Consider the following 22,240-nt stretch of genomic DNA (forward strand, 5'->3'; position numbering starts at 1 on the left):
TGCTTCAGTTTACGTTCAATTAACTGCCTGACAAAAATGGCTCATTTGGACCACAGACCATATCTGTACGCCATCACCAGACAAAAAGGCCAAATGGTATTGTGGAATAAAGTTCTGTGCTCAGGCCTACGATTGAGTTATCTGTGGCTTTGTATCAGGTTGCAGTAACAGACTGATTTCTAAGTTAAATGTGATGTGAAACCTGACAGCTATCCCATACATTTGCTTGTATACAGTACTGATTTCTACTAATAGGGTGGTGTAGACCGTAGTCCTAAAACCTGGAAATCAGTTTGGATTTTTTGCAAATGTGGTTCCTTCGTCTCAAACTCTATGAGTTTTTGAAATTAGTTTTCAGTTAAAGTTTAGAATATGGCGTCTGGTTACCATAGGCTGAAGTTATTCACACATATTTTTCTGTGACATAAACTAGACTACAGAGGTTGTTGTGGACATCAAACATCATCACAGTGATCATGGAGGCTCATCTGCTCACTAGTCCGTCTTCACAGGCCCACTTTAGTTACAAACTATTCTAATGCTGACTTTACAACTTGTACATTGATCGGTTAATAGAAAAGCTGTGTAGTAATTGTGTGGAAAAATGTGTCATGGTGATGTTGCAGTCATGTGACTATGATGTCATCTGTTTCTAGCCTAACAAGTTGTGTTCATCTGTGAAGATGATCTATTTTCAACAGGGAACTTTTTCAGCGATAATCCAGAATCCAGTTTAATCATCCCATAGACTTTTTGTCGAGGGAAACAGGGTGATACCAACCACTGGATTAGTGTGAAAAATGTATGTCATCCCTTCTATAAATGTTATTTAAAATATTATAAAATATTAAGTATAAATATTAAGTTTCATGTCTGTCAGTGGTCTGTCAAAATTTTAGGATCATTCTGACTGCTACTAATAACAATTATAACAATTACGTAACACCATATACTGTGATACCATTAAACAGTTGTATGAGATTGTTGTTGTAATGTGAGAATCTGATACCATAACAAACCTGGTCAAGCGTATTGATTAGATTAATGAACACGGTGCAGCTTGTTTTTAACCAATAATGTTAGATGAGAAACTCTGATAATCTTCACACATGGAAGTTTTCTTTCTTTTTTTTTTTCCATTAAAAATGGCAACATAAATAAAGTCACAGACAATCAAAAGTAACATCAGGGTAATTAAAGGGGCACTATGCTGCTTTGGAGGAAGACATCAATGCAGAATTTTAATGCTGCCAAATGAGTCAGTGTCATGTTATGACGTAAAAAGTCTTTGTTATAACAAGATATTTTCATGGCACTTCTCATTATGATGTGAAATATTCTCTGTTCTGACAAAAAAATTAACGCATCATAAGGTGTTAAATTGTTATCATGTTATTATGACAATATAAGATAAACAGTGTGTATATATATATATATATATATATATATATATATATATATATATATATATATATATATATATATATATATATATATATATATATATATATATTCTAACAATATTAATTATCATGTCAAAACATCAAATTATTTATGTTGTATTAGTTGTTTAATCATGTTAACACTTTGTAACAAGATAGAGAGTGTACTGTATAATGAGGAAACGTTCTTGTTTTTTACCATGTGAAATTTGTATAATGTGATGACTTTAAAATATCTTGCATGGGCAACAGTATGCTTATGTTCTTCCCATCCAGAATAAAGTAGAAACAGAGAAAATGCAATGTCATTAAACAAACCTTGCATGTGATATGAAGTTATTTGACAATGTCTTGAAATTCTTTCTGCATTCGTAATCAGTAAGCAAAAGTTCAAAGGTCCCACATTGTAAAAAAAAAAGTATGATTTTATGTATTTAAGTTATAAAACAGGTGTAAGAGTTATAAAAAATACTGTAAAGGAATGGAAACTGTGCCTTTAAACCATCTGCCACACCTCCAGCACGACCATGGTTGTTAAAATGGTAGGAGAGCTGATGGTGAAACACAGTGGGCGGTACCTGCTCAGGCATGTGAGGCTGACCAATCAGCACAGTCTGGGCTTTTCGGGATGGGGGTTTTAAAGAGACAGGAGCTACAACAGATTGTTCAGACAGAGGGTGAAAAGAGGTGCTGCAGCTGTGGACAGTATGAGAAAAATAACGTGGTTTCTTTTGTGTAGACAGCAAAAATAAAATTATGAATCTGAAAATGAGCATATATGAGATCTTTAAAGGTACACTCTGTAGTTTTGGGGATGAATTTTTTCATCAGAAGAGAAATATCTTCATTGGCTGATTTTCTTCATGCCTAAACAAAAAAATAATCAAACTTTCTTTGTTCTCATGACTGAATAAACAAACTGACTTTTTATGTCATAACATGACACTGACTCATTTGGCAGCATTAAAATTCTGCATTGATGTCTTCCTCCAAAGCAGCATAGTGCCCCTTTAATTACCCTGATGTTACTTTTGATTGTCTGTGACTTTATTTATGTTGCCATTTTTAATGAAAAAAAAAAAGGAAGAAAACTTCCATGTGTGAAGATTATCAGAGTTTCTCATCTAACATTATTGGTTAAAAACAAGCTGCACCGTGTTCATTAATCTAATCAATTAAAAGTACTAAAACTAAAAAGGAGTTCGAAACTCTGACAGCTAGTGGATCATTTACACCCAACACCTTCCTCCTCAAGGTAGGTCTCTGTGTGCTCTTCACTTTTTTCTTTCGATTTTTCTCATATGGAAAGCAACCTCATCTTTCAGACAAGAGACACCATTGCTTTCAGGTCACGTGATCTGCAGACCTTCTGGTTTTTCCCTGAACATATTTGACACAGCTGCAGTGAGAACACTGAATCACCATTTTTAGGCTCAGAGTGAATTGGAAAAGGAGATACTTCAGCTCAAAATATTGGAAACTTCAAAATCAAGCTCAAGCTTCAGAGTGTAAGAATCCTGAACCTACTACAAGTAGCTGTTCAAAGACAGCAGCTGAAGGAAGCTTTTTAAAGTCAACCAGGAGACTCTGGAGAAGAGTCCGGCCTCCCGGTCAGCTCAGCAGAGGGAGCCCGAGGCTGCCACGATGCAGGCTGAGCAGAAGTTAAAGCCACGTCATCTAGCAGCAAGAGGCTCTGAAGGAGACGGAGCAAATGTGGGTGACAACTGGATGCTCAGATCTGTGAGATCTGGAGAGCACAGCTGAGACAGATGTTGGAGGAAAGAGTTATAGTCCTGCCTCCGATGAGGGAGGAGAAGGAGGGGAGGCTTCATCAGACCTGTACATGATGCATAAGAGCACAACAACACCTGTGGTCTCTCTCTCTGAGTGCAGTCCTTGATCAAATGTGCTTACACTTACACTTAGCCACTGTTTAGTATTATAGCCTCACCGTGCTACTGGTAGACTAATAGCACAGCAACAAGTTACCAAATTCAACTCAGTTTATTCTAATTTTTCATCTATATTCACTAATCTATTTAGATGTTTTGCATTTTGAATAGTGAGATATTCTACACAAACATTGTCATGAGACATTTAATCAGTAATACACTTACCATGATAACAGGCTGCATCACATTTGTAATACAGCACAATGTGCAAAAAGCAATGGACCACAGAGTTGTTATTTCTCACTTTGTTAACGCTTCACCCATATTTAAGGTACATTCTGACACTATATACAATTCATTTGTTTGCCATTCAATCAGGAATTGTAATGAGATACAGACATCATTGTCATCTATAGACAGAGCTGGTTCAGGTCAAAGATTGGAGGGGAAGCAGTTAGCCTTACTCCTGAATAATAAAACAAATCAAGGCAGCTGATAACAGCTCAGGTCTGTTTGTTTGCCTGTCATCACTGCATCTGTACAGCAAAGTTTAGTACAATAATCTGATATGCATCACTAATAATCATTGAATTTGGCTGGAGGACTGTTTTTGTTGATTTGATGTTTGCTCAGTGAAGGTGTAGATTTGAAGTTCGAGGACCTCAGATACCTGTAGATTCAGTGTAGTGTTGCCGTGGTCACAAGGTGAACTGGGATCATCATCAACTCAAAGACCCGAATGCCTCAAATATATTGGGTGTGTTTTGTGGAAAGTCTATAAATTGAACATTCGCTCAGGACTGTGCATCACTAAAGCACCATGTCAACTCAAATGATGAAGTCCTTAAAGGAACAGTTCAGCCAAAAATGGAATTTCACCCATAATCTCCTCTCCCCCATGCTGATGAAAAGTCAGGTGAAGGTTTTTAGTCGACAGAACATTCTCAGAGCGTTACTGCAGAACAGTGTTGCAGCAGTCTTCTAAACTACTGAAGCGGATGGGGACTTTCATAACAGAAGACCTTACTGACACCCTTTTTAAAACTGAAATCTTCACTGTAGCTGCTAAAAGTGTCCACAAAGTAAACCAGATAAGCTGTGTGGAGCCATTTTCTGTTTTTCCCCCTGTCTTTTACATTTTAAAACAAGTCCAGCTACTTCAGTTGTTTAGGAGAATGCTTCAACACTGTTTTACTGTGAATCTCCGAAAAAGTTTTTTTGTGGATGATGAAGCTTCACCTAACTCTCCATCAGCATGGAGGGGAGGAGAACATTACTGAATTTCAGTTTTGAGGCAAACTGTCCCTTTAAGGTGAGTCCAAAATTATTATGAGCTCCAAATGGCACTTCCTCATTTTTCACTTTGTTTAACCAGATAATCACTAACAAAGGGCAAAGTGTGTTAATTAAACTGAAATAAACTCTAATTAATCTGTTAACAGAAGAAATTATTCGCATTTTAAGCCTTTTAAAAAATACTGCAAGAATATCTAGATCAGAAGCATTACAATGCTTCACATGTATGTGTACAGTCAGTTTACTGTATGTATTAAATTCAGTAGGATATATAGCAGGTGGCTGAGCTCGAGATCACATTTTTCTTAAACTGTAAGAAATGTTATTTTTCAGTGACTCACTTTGGCTAACTCAGAATTCGATTAAACGTAAAATGGGTCACTGAATGTCCCTGAGTGCCTCATGAGTCTGTCCCACTCAGCGTTGTGAAAAGTACCCAAAACTCACACAGTACTTGAGTAAAAGTAAAGATACTGTGTTGAACTATTGCTTAGTTAAAAGTCCAAGCCACCTATACAAGTACTGGAGTAAAGGTTTGAAAGTATCTGATGTCAAACAGACTTAAGGCTCAAAAGTACAAATCAAAGTAAGTTATCCATATATTTACATTTATCTATTTACTGTATACCTTGATTGTCCAGTTGCCCTGCCCAATTATTGGATCCAATATTCAATTTATTTTAAACCAGGTTTGCCCCACAGTCTAAAGTAGCAGAAAGTACGAATACTCAAATAAGGTTCAGATACTTTAAAATTGAGTACAGTTCTTGATTAAATACATAGTGTAACACTCCATCACTCCACCTACTGCTGAGATGAGCTCTGTGGGCCTTGGACGCTAGATGGCGCTGTACTCCACCATATTGACAGTTCTGTGCCCCCCAAAAATAACTTGTCATGGAAAATCAAGCAGCTGCAGGGCCACTCTGTGTGACTTTTCATCATGGAGGGCTGCACTGAGGAAATTAGAGAAGACTTTGTTTCCCAGTCAACGATTTTTTTTTCTTTCTTTTTGATATGTGGGGGCTGATTATGTTCTTTACTGTCGTTTGATTTACCCCAAAGTGTTGGAAACACCAGAGGGAGGCCACTGTGGTCAGACCAACAGGGTTCAGTCAGTGTTTCTGCAGCCACATCTCTCCTCATGCTCTGCATCATAGCACAGGACCACAGGAGAGTGTATCCACATGTGAACTGTTGGTTCATATGTGTCTTTTGGGAAGTTCATCGGTGAAAATTAAGTTGTTGAAAACATGAATTTCTCATGTGGTTTTCATCTGTAAATTCCTTAACTTAAAATATTGTACATTTGCTTTCATTTCTGTTCTGTTTTCCTTCACAGTTACCTTTTAGCTACATGCGAATCAATATTCCTAACTGTTTGGGAAAGCTGAAACCCATAGTGCACTTTAACAAATACTGAGGTAACAGATATTAAACATCCCCAGGGGAAACATCTCCTCAGATGTTGCATTTAAGACACAAATATTGACTCAGGAGTGTTTTAAGAAACTGTGATTATGTTAGTGACCTAATAAGGAGCTTCCACTGCCACCTCCTATCTGCATACGTGTGGCAGTCATGAGGGATGCTGCATTTGAGTCATGACCAGTGTAGACACAAACTTGCAGCAGCAGCAGCCCAAGTCTGCTTTCTGTTTGTGTGACGGGGCAGCTCTTTTTTTTTTTTTGAGTCTGATCTGTTTACCGCATTCTAAAAATACCACTTTGTTGCATTTCCATAGACGCTGGCCCTGTCGTTTCATTTTGTTTACATGGCCTCTTCAGATGTTGGCAGCCTGGATGTCCACATGGAAAGGAGCAGCCCGAGGATGCAAAAGACTTTCAGCTGTGTTACACGGGCCGGAGGTGGCTGCAGAACAGGCAGAGTGTGGAACGATTCAAACTAAGAGTGATTAAAATTCAGAAGAAATCACCTCTTGATTCCAAAAATCCTTTCACTTGTAAACTGACTTTTAAAGGTCATGTACGTCATGATCCTCACACCTCATATCACCAGCGTGCAACTGTTGGTGCTTTAGTGATCAGCCAGTGTTGTTCCAGTAATCAGTCGAGGAAAGCAACTGAGTACATTTACTAAGGGACTGCAAGCACATGCACTTTACCTGAGGATTTCTATTTTAAACTGATTTGCAAATCTGCAGCTGTAATGACTTTGCCAAACAACTCAACTTTGTCCATATACAAAATTACATGATAATATATCAGTAAATATATATATATATATATATATATATATATATATATATATATATATATATATATATATATATATATATATATATATATATATATATATATAAACATATTATGTATAATCACAGGGGCAATTCTGCTGTAATGATTACTCATTAACATTGTGTCCTCTAAGTATAAGTGCTTATAATAGTTCTGAACTTTTAATATGGAAAGATAAAGTGTATGAGTTGTATCTGGAGTAACAGCACAGAGAATTGGAGCTTTATTCTTATATACTTCAGTAAAGGATCTGAATATTTCCCCCACCACTGTAACACCCCGATCATAATCACAGCAGCACACTAAAACAGAAACTATCAGGGTTACAATGGAAATTTGACATTTAAATCACTCTGAAACACTGAACGGAAATATGTTTCTGTAACTGAGGAATAAGATTTAAAGCAGCCATGTCTGAGGCAGATGTATGTTGCACAGGTTGTCATAACGTATACGCCCCTGTGTCACTGATCGTCATTAATTTGAGAGAATATTACTTATTCAAAACCTGAGCATCAGCGTCAGAAGTTCGACTCAAGTAAAAGTAGTAAAACTATTAAATAAAAACAAATGATCCCATTATCAGCTGTCTCAGGTAACACCTTAGAACATCAAAACTGATTTAATGGCTTTTCTGAATAATGTTTGCAGTTGTCTTTTTTTTTCTTTTTAGGTTTTCATTACACTTTCTGGCCTTTGTGTATATTTAAGCTTCCTTTTTGACCATTTTGTGAACAGTTATGGTACTAAAATAATGTGAAATTCCTCTTTTTTAAAATTTTTATTGACCTCAAAGCCCACATCTGTGTAAGCTTTCCAAAACCCAAGGATGACACTGCAAACTAGAACTCAGCTGATACTGGATACATTTTTTTTGTGTGTATGAATTGCAGAATATATATATATATATATATATATATATATATATATATATATATATATATATATATATATATATATATATATCCTATATATATATTCTATATATATATGCGGTGTTTTATATATATATTAATATGAAAAATGCATGATATTAAGTAAAAGTCCTGTATCCTGCATCAATGAATTATTAACAGAAAACATATTTTGTCCAAAGTAAAGTACTCATGATGCTGCATAATCAAGTATTTTGTATTATATCTTTATAACTGATATGTTAATGAGAAGAATTTTAATCTTTCATTTTAAATACTTTTCTGCAAATCAACTCCAGCTGCCAAATAAATGAGAGCGAGTGTAATGCAGCAGAAGGTGGAAACACTCATTAAAATACAAGTATCTTAAATGGAGTCAATGTACTTTAATGCTACTTTCCATCACTGTGAACCGTGTCTGTGAGTCTGTGAAAGGCCAGGAAGCAACACTCGATGTGTTCTTACTCTGCTATATTCTCACCTCCCACTAAAGCGAATTCAACACGTTTTCTGCATGAACTGAAAGATGGAAGTCTTTGAGGATGTAGCCTAAAATATATATCAGCTTTATTGAAACCTTTACAAGACAAAAAAAATAGTTGGCAAAGGGTTATACAATAAGTGCAAGGGTTTGTTTGCAGTTCATGTTAGCCTAAAGCGCCGTGTGGGTAGTTACTCTAATAGGATAGAACATAGTTACATAGAATATAATTAGTTTGCACGTGTTACAGGAGCAAACGCATTAGAAAGTCGTGTTTCTGAGACTTCTTTTGAAGAAGAGAACGCTTGTCAGGGTTCATATAGGCGAAGTGGTTTCTGTTAAAGGCCTCTGTGGGGGTTCTTCATTCATTTCCCTTCGATGCATAGATTCACCAGTCCTGTGGCTGCACGGAGGAGGCCAGCACGTGACACCGCGATACATCCCGGCACGAATCCTCCAAAAAGTCAAAAATAAGGAGAAGAAAAAAAAACAACTTTTTTTTTTTTTTTTTCAATTTTTTTGTTGTTGTTGCTGTATTTCTTACGAGTCTTCTTTGTTTGTTCTGTCGTGTGACGGACTTGCAGTGTCTCTCTGGGTCCTTAGTGAGGTGAGCGCTCACATCACGCACGGCTTGATGTCCTGACACACGCTCTGGGGGTGGTGGTGGTGATGGTGGTGATAGTAGGATCCGCCGGCCGAGGGGTGGAAGGAGGAGATGCCGTTAAAGTTCAACACGAAGTCTTTCCTGTCGCACACCGAGGAGTGGCTCTGATAGCGAGGGATCCCCACTGCGGAGGACACGGAGAGGAGAGGTCAGACACACGGAAGCCAAGAGGTCAACACGTCAATATGCAGAGTGCTTTACTGACAGCAGCTTGTTTCTGGTTTGAGCGTCTGATGCATTGATTGTTATAATCTGTGTGAGGTAAATGACGTTTGCTGCGACCGGAAATTAATGTTTTCTCATGCACATGTCTTCAAATTTAAATCCAGAATAGAATAAGAGGTGCACTAACTTTGGCTCTAAAATCAAATGTGGACTGTTAATAGAAAAGTGAGACTGTAAAAGTCGCCTAGATTTTGTCAAATAGGTATTAAAATCTACAAACTGAACAGCAGAGGACGGACAAGGCCTTGTTTTACTGACATTATCAGAATTTATTTAAAAATATTAAGTTTCAAGCAACTATCTCACATCTGTATACATTTAAATTCACATAAATTATTGTTTTTCTTCACATAAGTAAAAACAATTTAATAAATAAGAATATTTTTGGACATTTGCCTTCTACACCTTCTTCAAGATGATTGCGCAAAAAAAAAATCCCCCTTAATTTGTATTTTAAAAGTTACCTCACCTTCCTTTAGCTATTTAAAAAAAAATCAATTTGATGTTTCTTATTTCGATTAATAACCAGTAACAGAAGTAATAAAATTCCCCTGGAGGGCGTCAAACTTGCAAACGTCTTTAAATCAGACTCAGTGACCGTCATCCTGTCTGTAAACGAGCCTCTCTTTCCAGAGAGAGAAACATAAATGAGCAGGCTGCGGCTTCAAGGTCATAAGGACTCCAGATGTGACTGTTTTTCAGGGGGGAGACAGCAGGCTTTATCCTCCGGGCCACAGCTCGCCGCCCTGCACACGATCCTCCCTGACTGACAGCGCAGGCACCGACCCCGCACCGCGCGGTCCGACACGTTTACCCTCAATTACGACGCTGCGTAAAGTTTAACGAGGCCTTCCGTCTCTTGCGGGTGAACGCGGTTGGTTGAAAATCCTCCGCCGGTGTGGTCCGACCTGCACAGTCTTTGTTTGGTTAACCTCTGGGACCCTGTCGGGCTCCAGCATGGGTTTACTCGCCTCGGTGGGATCCCCAGACTTTAGTAAAGCCTCGGTGTGTTGTGTTAAAGGAAATGAGCGTGAACCGCGGAGCTGATTTACGAAGGTGATCACAAAAAATAGAATTTTCCTCTATTTGATTATTGGAGAAAGTGTCCTGTGGGGACTTGCACAGGTGGGAACACAGAAAATAGCGCAGACTGTGGATTAAACAGACACACTCGCAACTTGTAGAATTGTATCTATTTATTTTAAAGCATTTAAAAAAAAAAACAAACTAAAGTTATTTTTCCTGCAACAAACCAGGCCGCTACATGGCGCTGGGTGGCTTTTATTATTCCAAAAAAACATTCAATCTAACTTTATTTATCAATAATAATAATAATAATAATAATAATAAAAAGACTTCGACAGTTGTTAAATCATGTTGGCATCCACGACTGTTGATCTTAAACGCTTTGCTGGAAATAATGAAGGAGAATTCCGCTTTAACCAAATAATTCAAATGCATATTACTAAATGATGAGTACATTTTTTTATTACTCGCCTTGCATGAATATTTAAACTCTAATTTGACATTATTGCGCCTCTCAAAAAAAGCACGACAGTCTCGGGGTTAAATACAAGTTATATTTATAAAAAACATCTCCTCATAATTGAATATTTGGAATGGGTCGCAGGCCTCAGCTGCAGATACAAACTCAGCACCGCACTGTCTGACAGGCTGCAAGGGTTTAATATTACGTGTTTATGTGAGCTTGTTTTTGCAGTAATCGCCGCAGATATTAATCGGAGTCCATCATCCTCAGTGTGAGCCACCGGTGAGTCTGTGGTACCTGATAAGTCGCTGCTGTGGCTCTCTCTGCCGTTCTGGTGGAGATAGCTCTGCTCCAGGGAGTAAGGCGACATGCCGGAGTGTAAACCAGACGATGCGGGGCTGCTGGAAGCGAGAGGCTGCTGTTTGATGTAGGGAGAGCCGCCGGTGGACGCCCAGTGTGCGGATGTACTGGCGTACGGGGAGTGGCCGTCCAGCGCGCTGGCCATGGCCGGAGAGGACGGCACGGGGCTGCTGCTGCTGTCCGGTCCGTACTCCCCGTTCGGCGGCACGGGACAGCTCGCCATGTACGTGGAGCCGGGGCTCGGGGACATATGGGGGACGTGGTGGCCGCCGCTCAGCCCGTCGTAACCCCCGGCCATTGAATTACTCATCATGTCCAAGTTGTAGCTGTTGCTGTGACAGGCGAGAGTGGCGGATGGAGCTTGAAAGTCAAAACTCTGCGGGAGGATGGAGGTGCCGAAGCCGATGCCGTTCATCATCCGGTACATGGGCTTCAGGGCTTGACATTTCCTTCTGAAGCCTCGAGGTCTGCGACGAAACGAGCCCTCCTCGAACATGAACTCGCTGCCCGGATCGATGGTCCAGTAGTGGCCTTTCCCCGGCCGGCCCAGCCCTTTGGGCAGCTTGATGAAGCACTCGTTCAGCGACAGATTATGCCGCACGGAGTTCTTCCAGCCCTGATATGAGCCCCTGAAGAATGGGAAGCGAGCCTGGAGGAACTGGTAGATCTCACTGAGTGTCAGTCGTTTGGTGGGAGAGCTCTGAATTGCCATAACGATGAGAGCGATGTAGGAGTAAGGAGGCTTTTCCGGTCGCCGTAAACCGGAGCTCGTCTTCTTCCCTTTAATGGCGGTGGACGAACTTTCCGTGGCGGCTTGTGGGCTCAGCATGGCGGGGTGCAGGACGCCGGACGCCGGGCTGGATCTCAGAGGAGGCGGAGGGTCCAGCTGCTGCTGAGGGGTCTCGGTCGTCATGTCAGCTCTGACGTACGACTGGCGTAGACTGAAGAGAGGGAGGGAGAAAAGACGAGCCGAGAGACGTTTCACGAGGGAAAAGTATCGGGATCCCGCGGTCAGTGTCCCTGCATGTGACCGTTACACCGCCAGTGGTCCTCAGAATCCCAGCGCAAAATGGAGTGAAATCTGTCTCCAGTTACGCACGACTCTCCCGTTACGCACGGTGCTCCCTTGACGCATGCAGAACGCACGGCGGGTACGCGCTGACAGAGAGAGGAAGAGGAAGAGAGAGTGGGGGGAGCTGGTTATCCAGTGGAGACTGTGTGTCCAGGGCTTCAGCTCGACACAGAGGCTCCAGTGGGTGTCACAGCTAAGTGGTGCTCTGTGGCGCGCCGGGTGGCCATCGACCGCCTTAATAGTCCCTCAAGTGGAGGAAACGCGAAAACCCCTCGACTTATTGCGCGCAAGTCCAGCCAAACAAAGCCCGACCACCTATAATTTCATAAATCTTTCTTCCCTCTGCGAGAGCCCCCCCTCCACCCCTTCTCCTCATCCGCACTCTGCGCCTGCAAATCTGCCTGAAATCAGTGACGAATAGCCCCCCCTCCCCCTCCCCCTCCCCCACCCCTCCCTCCAGCCCCCGCTCGCCAGATCTGGCCCAAGTCCACTCACCGTTCTCAGCAGCGTTAAAGCCTCATTCTCTCCTCGTCTTCGTTCTTCCCCTCCCACCCCCTCACTCCAAGTTCGGGACTACACGCAATTAAGCCATCTATCAAACCTCCCCCAGACATCCCAATCAACAGCGCCACACGCCAGACGCACAAGTTTAAAAGCGAGCCCCCCCCCTTCTGGTCCTGCATGTACGAAGCGCCGATGTGCCACAAATCATACATTTTCCTGACACGCATAAACCAGCACAATATGTGCGTAAAAGTCCAGCTCGCAATCTAAAACCACGATGCTCAAATAATTCACCCGGGCCTGCGTAATATCTTCGGCAGATAAAAAAAAAAAAAACCCAAACGCATCGCTGTGGAGCAATAAAAACGCACCGTCGTGTGTTATTTGTGTTATTTTGCTCATAATTTCCTCCCAAACTGGTCCAGAGGATAACAAAAACAAACTGTCGCGGTGCCGGGCTGGGGCGCGGAGTGTGAGAGATGGAGAGGTGGTGGTCTTTACCGTGCGTGTGTAAGCGGGGGGTTGCTCTGAGTAAATGACTTTGACATGAGTGGAAGCAGGCTTTTTCCATCAAGCCCGGCCCTGGATACCACACACAGCGCGCCAGTGTCAGCTTACCGCCCCGGGCCAGAGCCGGTCCCATGGGCCCCACGTTCATTAGAGAGAGAAAAGCGAAATTAGGCGAGCGGGCGTCGACAGTTTCCTCCCCTATGGAGACATCACACACAGATTTGTCCAACATGATGGAGTTATATATCCCATAAAGGTAATATCAACATCCGTGCTGCGTCGGAGCGGAGAACGTTGCGCTTTGAAGGGCAAAAAGCATCAAGCTCTGTGGCTGTCGCCGAACTGAGAGCTTTTGGATTGTGTCATGATTTCTCTGTTAATTTCTGGTCATGCATATTCCCGTTTAAATTCAGGTAAAATTAAATGTATTTCCACGGGCACACGATGCAATTTGAAGAGGAAAAAAACAAACATAACTATCACTTAAGACTCTGCAGAACAAGCTGACTGTAGTTCCCAGATTTAAAATGACATTTTTCAAACTAGAAATCTGCGTCCGTGCACGTGTTGGCCGACACAGGCCTCTTAAGTTTAGATATAGCCCGGAGGATTTTCCAAACAATAACCACGCAGCAACAATAACCTTTTTTGCACTCTGCACAACAAAGGATGTGCGGATAAAATCATTTTTCCACCGTGACACACAGCGCACTGTGGAGGATCTTAACGGCCCCAGAAATTTCCTGCGACATCAAAACTTATGACCCCCGCCGAGATCAGGATGCGTTGGCCCGCGGAGGGGATCTTTGTTCTGGGAGCGCTTTGAAGACGGAGGGCGCTCCGGCTGCTTTTACGCACCGAGATTATATGAGCTCCCAATTTAGCCTTTTTGGAAATATGAAGGCGGTCAGCGACGGCCACCACGAAAGCTATTCAGAGGTGTTTTGGATAGAGGACTTGGAGGCCGATGTGAGCCCACTGCCGGCATAATAAGGCCGCCTGTTTGTTTTCATGTTTAGGCTGAGTTGTGGTTTTTTTTTTTTTATTCCACTATAAAATGTAGGTAGAAAAGATTCTGAGGGAATGTGTCTGACCTCAGGTAACCTCTGTCAGCTCCTTTCGAATTAAAATGACCTCCTCAATATTTTTTACATTTTCATTTCTTACATTTAGTTACACTTTATAACATCTGTCACATCATTAAAACAAACGCTTGTATAATTAAAGTTAAAGTGACTTAAACTTGAGTTAATAGTTATTTGATTGTTAACAAGCAATTCAATGCTTTATGAACTGATTATTAATGAATGTTGTATGAACAAATATTAGCTGTAACTGCTGTTGTTTTAACCTTTACAGCTGCTGAATAAATGTTTCATGGTCTCTGAACGGTGAAATGACTTAATCTAATTAACTATACATTTACCATGTATTAATGATGCTTACTGTCAAGTGATATCCATGTGTAAATAATTTAAATCAACATTTGACGAATTTGTTTATCTTCTAATCGATTATTGGTCCTCCAAAAATGCAGAGAAATACATTTGGAAGGTTCTGCTCCGAGGACTCTGTTGAAAGTGCTTGCTCACGGTGGAAATGTTGAGTCTCTGTAATAATAGTAATAATAATAATAATAATAATAATAATAATAATAATAATAATAATAATAATGACGCAGTGTGGTTCAGACCTGCTCGATTTGGAAAGTGACATGCAAAGAGTTTTGTTGTGAATTGATTGATTGATTGATTGATTGATTGATTGATTGATTGATTGATTGATTGATTGATTGATTGATTGACTGTAAATGTTCTGGATGGATGGGTGACCTCGGTGTTTCTAAACCCCGGGCTACGGCCCTGGTTACACTGTATCTAACTGAGGTCAGTTACATGAGCAGAATCCTGATGATCAGAAATGTCTCACTGAAAATAACCACCAACAAAAAAAATGTAGAAAGAAGTTTTCTCCCAAAGAAAATACAAACATAATATTTTGGGCTTACATAACATTTTTTACGCTTTTTTTACGAATCACTGATTGAGGTGATTTTCTAGCGGCACTCTGATATTCTCTCGGCTGCTCCAGCCTGTCTTCCTCCGCCTGTGCTTCCTGCGGCGCTGCCGGCAGCTCTGCCTGCTCTCCGGGGCTCTGGGAGGTCAGGAGCGGTTCAGCTTGCCGGAGTGACAGACTGTTTGGACTTCCTAACATTGTGCCTGCCTTGACGTTTGGTTTCATAACACAGCAGGCCTTGTTCGGAGGCTCTCGGCTCTGCAACAGGCCCGAGGTCCTCCTCACTCAGGCAGCAGCACGACGCAGACAGCGAGTGTAACGCAGAGACGCGCTTGTTTACACAAGTGACGGATGTGCGTCACGACAGCAAGGGTGCCGCAACGCGGGGGATGCTGAGAGGTGTGGAGACACGTGACGGCGCCGCGGACAGGTATGCTGTTCCGGGGTTTCACCTGCAGGTTGCAGCATTGTCCCTGAAAACAGGAGCGAGGCTCACCTGTCACCTGTCAGACTGCACAGCGCGCCCTGCGTCTGCCCGCAGACACTCCTGCGTAATGATCAGCGGGGGCTTCCGAGCGGCGGAACACAGGCCTGTTCTCAGCGCGGAGCTGTTGAAATGGCGTCATCAAATCCTGGTGAAATATTCACAAGACTGGGGCAACAAAAAAATGTAGTTTGGAGACGTGAGACTCGTCTGGACTCCTCGGAAGAGATCAGGTCCAAACCTCCAGCATCAGGTTTAAAATCAAGTCTCAAATTTTGTCTTTTTGACAAACGCTGTTGTTATTCTGAATATTTAAAGTAAGAATAAGAATCCATTAATGTGCAGAAGTCAAAAGCTTCTGTAGTCCTGTGGAATCTTAATGTAAGAGAGCAGGTTACAGTCTTGACGGTGACGTGTCACTTCGTGGTGTTGTTATTCTCGTTTGCATTTGATACAAATCAGTGTGTTATCTAAACGACAAACGATTGATTAAAACTCTCATACTGAGATTTATATTGGGAATTTTATATAAAAGAGTTCACATTAAATAAATATACAAGGCTTATTGGAACTGAGTGAGTCTGATACAAGAAAATAACACGAATTAAGTGATATTTTACAAAAACTAAACATTTCTACTGGGTTAAAAAAAAAACAAAAAACCAAACAACACGATCTCACTGACATTTTATTAAAAACCGAAAGGAGCGAACACTCGTTTGATGGAAACTGTCTCAATATATTGTCTGTGTTTTTAATTCCTACGAATTATTTCCTGAGAATCAGAAGTTTGAGGGTTCACACCGGCGGTGACTGGTCGGTGGAGCAGCAGCTGATGAGTCTGGGGTCTGTTTCAGGACCGCGGAGAGCAACTGACACCGACAGTAAACAGCTGCCTGTCGCTGTAGCTATATGGTGTGTGTGTGTGTGTGTGTGTGTGTGTGTGTGTGTGTGTGTGTGTGTGTGTGTGTGTGTGTGTGTGTGTGTGTGTGCGTTTGTGTGCGTTTGTGTGCGCACAACAGGCCGAAATAATGACAAACAAATCGACATATTTCACACTGGAGGATTATTCTTATATTTTCTTCCAATTATTATGACTTTTTGATATCGTTTGCGCGCACTGATAACCAAATGCTTGCGCCAAATAATTTACATAGATTTTTAGTAACATTATCTGGCGTGTTTTACATGATCTTTGTATTTAGATCAAACCTAGAACAAGTACAATTATTAATATCAAAGAAACGTCTGTGAAAAGTATTAATATATAACATGGCGATAGGATAGCAGTTTTTATTTGTGACCCCTGAGAGAAAATGATTCCCTTCAGATGTGATATCATGAGCGTGACGGTGTGTTTTGCGTCTGATGAATATTTCACCACTGCAGCAGGATTTCTTTGGCGTCTTTTGACTCCATTTGCTTGAGTAGAGAGAACAATAAATCACAACAAAACATAATCAAAATAAATAACTGTTTTTTATTTTTTATTTTTTTTTAATCTTTATTGTTGAACTGTTACTTAGTTTTTGTGTTGTGGTTGTTGCTTCGATCGCATGGCACCAGTAGACTTTCTTCTTTTCATTTAAATCGCTGCCACTTAAATACTGATAGACTGTATTTTCATAAAATATTGAGTGTGAGTGTAAGAGGAGCCCAAAGGCTTTCATTTGTGTCATGTCATTGCTTTGACTTTAAATTTTGCGGTGTTCATTTTGAGTAGATTATGAGAGCAACACTGTCCTCCTCCTCTTTCTCCTCTGCTCTCGGGGTGAACAGGTGTAACAGTCCCGCCCCCCTCTGATCGGTACACCTGCCTCTCATCCCTCTTTCATGTCTGCGTAATGAAAAACAGTCAGTGAACGTCAGGGTCCCATTGTCTCACGTTTTTTTTTCTCTTCTCTTTATTCATAAAAAATACCAGGCATGCATGAATCAATCTCAGGAAGAAAAAAAATAACAACAACATTTCCATGCGTTTTCTAGTGCAGCCACGTGACTCCTCATCGCAGCTCAGTCAATACGTTTTACATATTTACAACAATATTTTATACAGCAGGTCGTACAAAACATGAAAATATAAATAGATGAATAGTTTTATGTTTCAACGTGGCGCTTTGGTTGCCGTCATACAGTAGAAATGACCAATGAACCGTGAATGCGTCTCTCTCTAAACAACTCAAGCACACGCGCACGCACGCACACACATATACACACACATACACAGTGGAATGTCCTGCGATGACCACACAGTTAGATTTATATTAACAAGACGCCATGTTTGTTTTCGTTTCGTTTTGTTTTGTTTTTGTTTTTTTTCACTGTAAATGACTCACAGCAGTCAGGATGAAACAGTTAAAAGCACTGAAAGCTAAGAGCGCCCACAAAAGTGCACATCATGGGTCAGAACACACGCGCCTGACGGCAGCCCGGCGGGCTCTATGACAGCAGAGAGTCTATATGGAACCCGCGCGTCTTGCTGGGCACCTTGAGCGAGTGCAGAGCGGCCTCAGGTGCGGTCATGCCCGCTGCTGCGTGCTGGAGGTATGAGAGTGCGTCCCTGCCGGGCTCCGTGCCGCTGTACTGCGCCTCTGACAGGTACGTGTGCTGCGCCGGATAGCTGAGCGCGTACGGCAGTATGTGGGCCCCTGGGGGCCAGTAGAGCCGTGGGCCGTGGGTGTCTGCGTCAATGTGACTGTCCTCCCTCCGTTTGAAGGGTGTGCTGAGGATGCTGTCGATGGCGAAGGAGCTGGAGAACTTGGCCCCCACCCTCTCCTCCGGGGCGGGGAGGCGGGTGTCCTCGCTCAGGATGTCCGGGCTCTCCTGCTCCTTGGGGGACCTCTTGGCGATGCGCTTCCTCCTGCGGCGGAACACCCCGTCAGCGAAGGTGTACTCGCTCTGCGGGTTGAGCATCCAGTAGTTGTCCTTGCCCCAGGGCCTGGACGGGTCCCGCAGCACTTTGAGGAAGCAGTCGTTGAGTGACAGGTTGTGGCGCACCGAGTTCCTCCAGCCGGTGTAGCTGCCGCGGAAAAATGGGAACTTCTTCATCAGGTAGTCGTTGATCTCTGCCAGAGTGAGGCGACCGCTGCTGGACTCCCGGATGGCCATGGCGATGAGCGCGATGTAGGAGTAAGGGGGCTTGGGTCTGCGGGTGTACGGCTTCCCCTTGCTGCCGTCGCCGCTCTGGGTGACAGGTGCCGGGCTGTTGGCCACGCAGTCCCCGTCCGACCCCAGCTCGTCCCCGGATAGAGGAGACGGGACTCCCACCTCCGCGTCCATGCACAACTCCAGCGGCTTTTGCGCGAAGTGGTGCGCAGAGAACACTTCAAGTTTCATCTTCCTCACAAAAGAAGAGCGATCGCCTGCCTCAAGTGTCTCCTCCGTTACAGTCTCAGCTGAGCAGCGGAGCAGGTGCAGCAGTCCTGACAGCAAATGTCTCTGAGTGTTTGTGTTGTAAAGACTCGTCTGAAGCGCTGGAGGCACCCTGAGCCTCAGTGTGGAGCAGCAGAGCACTGATCTGTCTCCGGAGACACGCTTGTCTTGCTATAATATAATGCCTCGGCAAGGGACGGCCCACAGGCGGGGTTTCCAGCCCGAATCCATTGAAGCGATTGAGGGATATAATATATGTATGTTTACAATTGGGCGCTACCGTGGCACGCCAGTGCAGGAAAAACAGTGAGGGAGTGAGGCGAGAGAGGGAAGGCATGACAAATAATTGCTGTACAGTGCAGCTGCCTTTATAACACACATGATGAGAAACACACCATCATCATCTGTTTGTCTACACAGTTTTGCGCTTTGTTGTTGGAAGATTAGTTGGAAAAAAAATTGTATCAAATAATGTATCTGTCGGGACTTCAGGACAGCTTATTCACAACTTAAATCAGCAGTCTTGGTTCAGATTTTAAATATTTTTCTCTCTTGACTCGCCTTTTATAAAAAAAAACAAACAAAAAAACAAAAAAAAAAACCCAAAAAATCCTCTCAGGTGATGGAGACAACAGTTTTCAGGTTGTTCCGTAGGGAAAATACGCAATTTACGCACAAACGCAAAGCTCTCAACGGGTCTGAAAAGTTCGATGATGAGATAAAATTAGTCAGAAACAAACTGACAGAACAGGATAGAAAAGGAAAAGCAGACAGTGCTGCTGCTGCTGCTGCTGCTGCTGCTGCTGCCGTTCACTTCAACCTGTTCCTTCAGCCGGTGGAACGTGGAAGTAACGCGGGCGCACAATGAACGATCCACTATCTAAGATGTCAGGTTCAGCAAGAGGGTTGAGACAATATATGTAGGCTATACAAACAAAAAAGAAAAAAAAAGAGTAAGACAAAGATTGCCGGAGTAGTCAGGTAGAGTTCAGAGGACCAGTGCACCTGCATGCAAAGAAACACAGAAGCCTGAGTGGAAAACAGGCGATTCAGTCTGCGTGTGAAACGGTGATGCAAATGAGCGGCGAGAGGGAGACAGTCTGTCTGTCTGTCATAGCGTTTGTAAATGTCTCACTGATGAATGTAGGAGACAATCTTGATGATCCTAAACACAACACCACTGTATTATACTGTATAGCACAACTCATTTTCTAGGCTCAAAGTTAGACTATATTCAGGATTTCTTTTGTTTTGTCTCAGTTTTTCTTGTTTCTTGTTTCATATGTGGGAACAGTGGCATTTATACTTTGTACAAAGAAGTACAGCAGGGCCATACCACTGTGGACACCTTAGTTTAACTGAGGTCAGTCCACATCTCATACTGTTTAATGATTGCCATGGCTGGATGAAGAGATTTTGAGGTATTAAATAGAATTCCTCAAATTCGCAGTAGAGGCTGGTTGTTATTTTCCTGGTGATACCGAAAGCTTCTACTCTAACCTTCTGCCTAAATAAAGAAATTAAAACAATAATCAGAGCCTCCACATCGCTGAATAACATTTCTAAATGTTTTTTATAGAGCAACATGTTACTCATGACACTCACATTAAACCAATTAAGTGAAAACTAATATTGAAAAACTGCTCAGGTATCTAAAATGTGATCATTTCCAAACTTGGGCCTCCTGGTGGTCGTATAAAAAATGACAGGCAGCAGCGCAGGTGACTGCAATTTATGAAACCCATGCAAGGATTGTATTTATTTCACTGTACTTTCTGTTACTTATCCTCAGACTAAAGTGTATGAAGTCAGAATCATTTGAAAAAATGATACCAGCACGTGAAAAATTCTACACAATGTGGCTTTAAGGGAGTAAACATTCTGGCTGAATGAGGCTTGCTGCTACTGGTCAGCCTTAACTAACAATATACCATGCATGGATGGCATTAATATGATAGGTGATACAACACATTAGCTGAAAAAGGTAATGAAACTACAGTGTAAGCTACCACTTTAAAGACCAGCATGTAGCAGTGAGGTTGCAGACTATATAGGTGCAAATATGGTGGCCACTAAAAGCACATGAAGTGAGAAAAGGCCCTCTTTCAACCAGCGTTTGGTTCTTATTTTCAGCTGACCGCACACTAATGGAAACACAACATTGAAAACACAATACGCAATGATTTAAAATTTCATTCTGTTCTTCTCTTACGGTGGACGTTTACCCTAACAGGTTGTTGAGTAAACATGCATTCCTGTCGCCTGTAAACCAAATGTCTGTTTGTCCCACTAACTCTTCTCCTGTCAACGCCTTTCAGCCAGATGAAGACGCAGAGGAGAGTTAACATGAGTTATGAGCTGGGCCTCAGGCCAGTAATAATCATTAAAATGTCTTCTCCGCCGACACTCCTCCGTCTCACCTGCTCGGACTTTGCTGAGAACTGAACAACTTACTGGAAGTTCAACTCGTGCGTGTGCGCCTACACACTGCTCATGAAAAGATTTATAGTGATCCTGTAATACATTTTAGGAATCATACTGAACATCATCCACATGAAAGACGACTGCGAGCATAAGAATTCCGTAATGATACCAGAGGATATAACATAAGGTCACTTTAACCTAACTGCTGCCTACGAGTCTGTTCCTGAGATATCAATCTATGTTTGGCATCCTGAGCCGCTTGTGGTTTCACATTTTTAAATTTTACCCCCTAATTATAACTCTGGGTGTACATGACAGGCATGATTAAAGATCTCACAGTACCCAGAGCTGTTTGTGTGAGTGAGTGTGTGAAAGCAGCAGAGTTCCAAGGGTAAGTAGGTTAATTACATGTACATGCACAAGTCTGTGTCTGTTTTTCCAGCCATGTTAAAAAGAGGGCAGATGACTGCTCCTTTTTTAAAAAAAAAAAAAAAAAAGTTAAAGTTAATCTGTGTGTTGTCACTGTTCATCTCTGATGTTGGTGTGGAAATGGAACTGATGTGTGTTTTGTAGTGCAGGGCAATCAAATTTAGCTAAAGGGGAAGATTATCCTGATAACTGTTGGTTGGAGAGAGAAGATGATGGTGTCACAGTTAATCGCCCATCACCTCGACCACCTTCATTCTGAAGACTTTTAGTGGCAGCAGAAATACAGGTCACTACTGCTTTGCCGGTCAGTAAACTTAGAAGTAGAAGTGGTTTTAATGGTGTTGTGAGGTAGTTGAGTCGATGTCGTCATTGTTAAACAACAACCATTGCTAATGAAAATCTATCTGA

At 42.1% G+C, this 22,240-nt stretch overlaps 2 protein-coding genes across 2 annotated transcripts; both read right to left on the reverse strand.

Annotated features, from left to right (window-relative positions):
• Positions 1–8,103: 8,103 nt before the first annotated feature.
• On the reverse strand, positions 8,104–12,427 carry foxf2b (forkhead box F2b). The gene is made up of 2 exons (XM_037113476.1): positions 10,959–12,427; positions 8,104–9,071 (listed from the first exon to the last, which is right to left on the reverse strand). The coding sequence occupies exons 1-2, from the start codon at positions 11,932–11,934 to the stop codon at positions 8,899–8,901; spliced, it is 1,149 nt and encodes a 382-aa protein (XP_036969371.1). The 5' UTR covers positions 11,935–12,427; the 3' UTR covers positions 8,104–8,898.
• Positions 12,428–17,484: 5,057 nt separating this feature from the next.
• Positions 17,485–19,565, reverse strand: foxq1b (forkhead box Q1b). Its single transcript, XM_037113583.1, has one exon. It carries the CDS (start codon positions 18,941–18,943, stop codon positions 18,047–18,049), a length of 897 nt encoding a protein of 298 aa, XP_036969478.1. The 5' UTR covers positions 18,944–19,565; the 3' UTR covers positions 17,485–18,046.
• Positions 19,566–22,240: the final 2,675 nt, after the last annotated feature.

This window comes from Acanthopagrus latus, chromosome 11 (genome assembly GCF_904848185.1).
Source record: "Acanthopagrus latus isolate v.2019 chromosome 11, fAcaLat1.1, whole genome shotgun sequence".
NCBI lineage: Eukaryota > Metazoa > Chordata > Actinopteri > Spariformes > Sparidae > Acanthopagrus > Acanthopagrus latus.

What these genes read in the sequence shown, in the direction of transcription:
- foxf2b (XM_037113476.1), bottom strand. Translation starts at nt 11,934, where the DNA reads ATGACGACCGAGACCCCTCAGCAGCAGCTGGACCCTCCGCCTCCTCTG. An exon ending in CCACAGCAGCGACTTATCAG is followed by an intron (nt 9,072 to 10,958) that starts GTACCACAGACT and finishes TGTCCTCCGCAG; the next exon opens with TGGGGATCCCTCGCTATCAG.
- foxq1b (XM_037113583.1), bottom strand. Translation starts at nt 18,943, where the DNA reads ATGAAACTTGAAGTGTTCTCTGCGCACCACTTCGCGCAAAAGCCGCTG.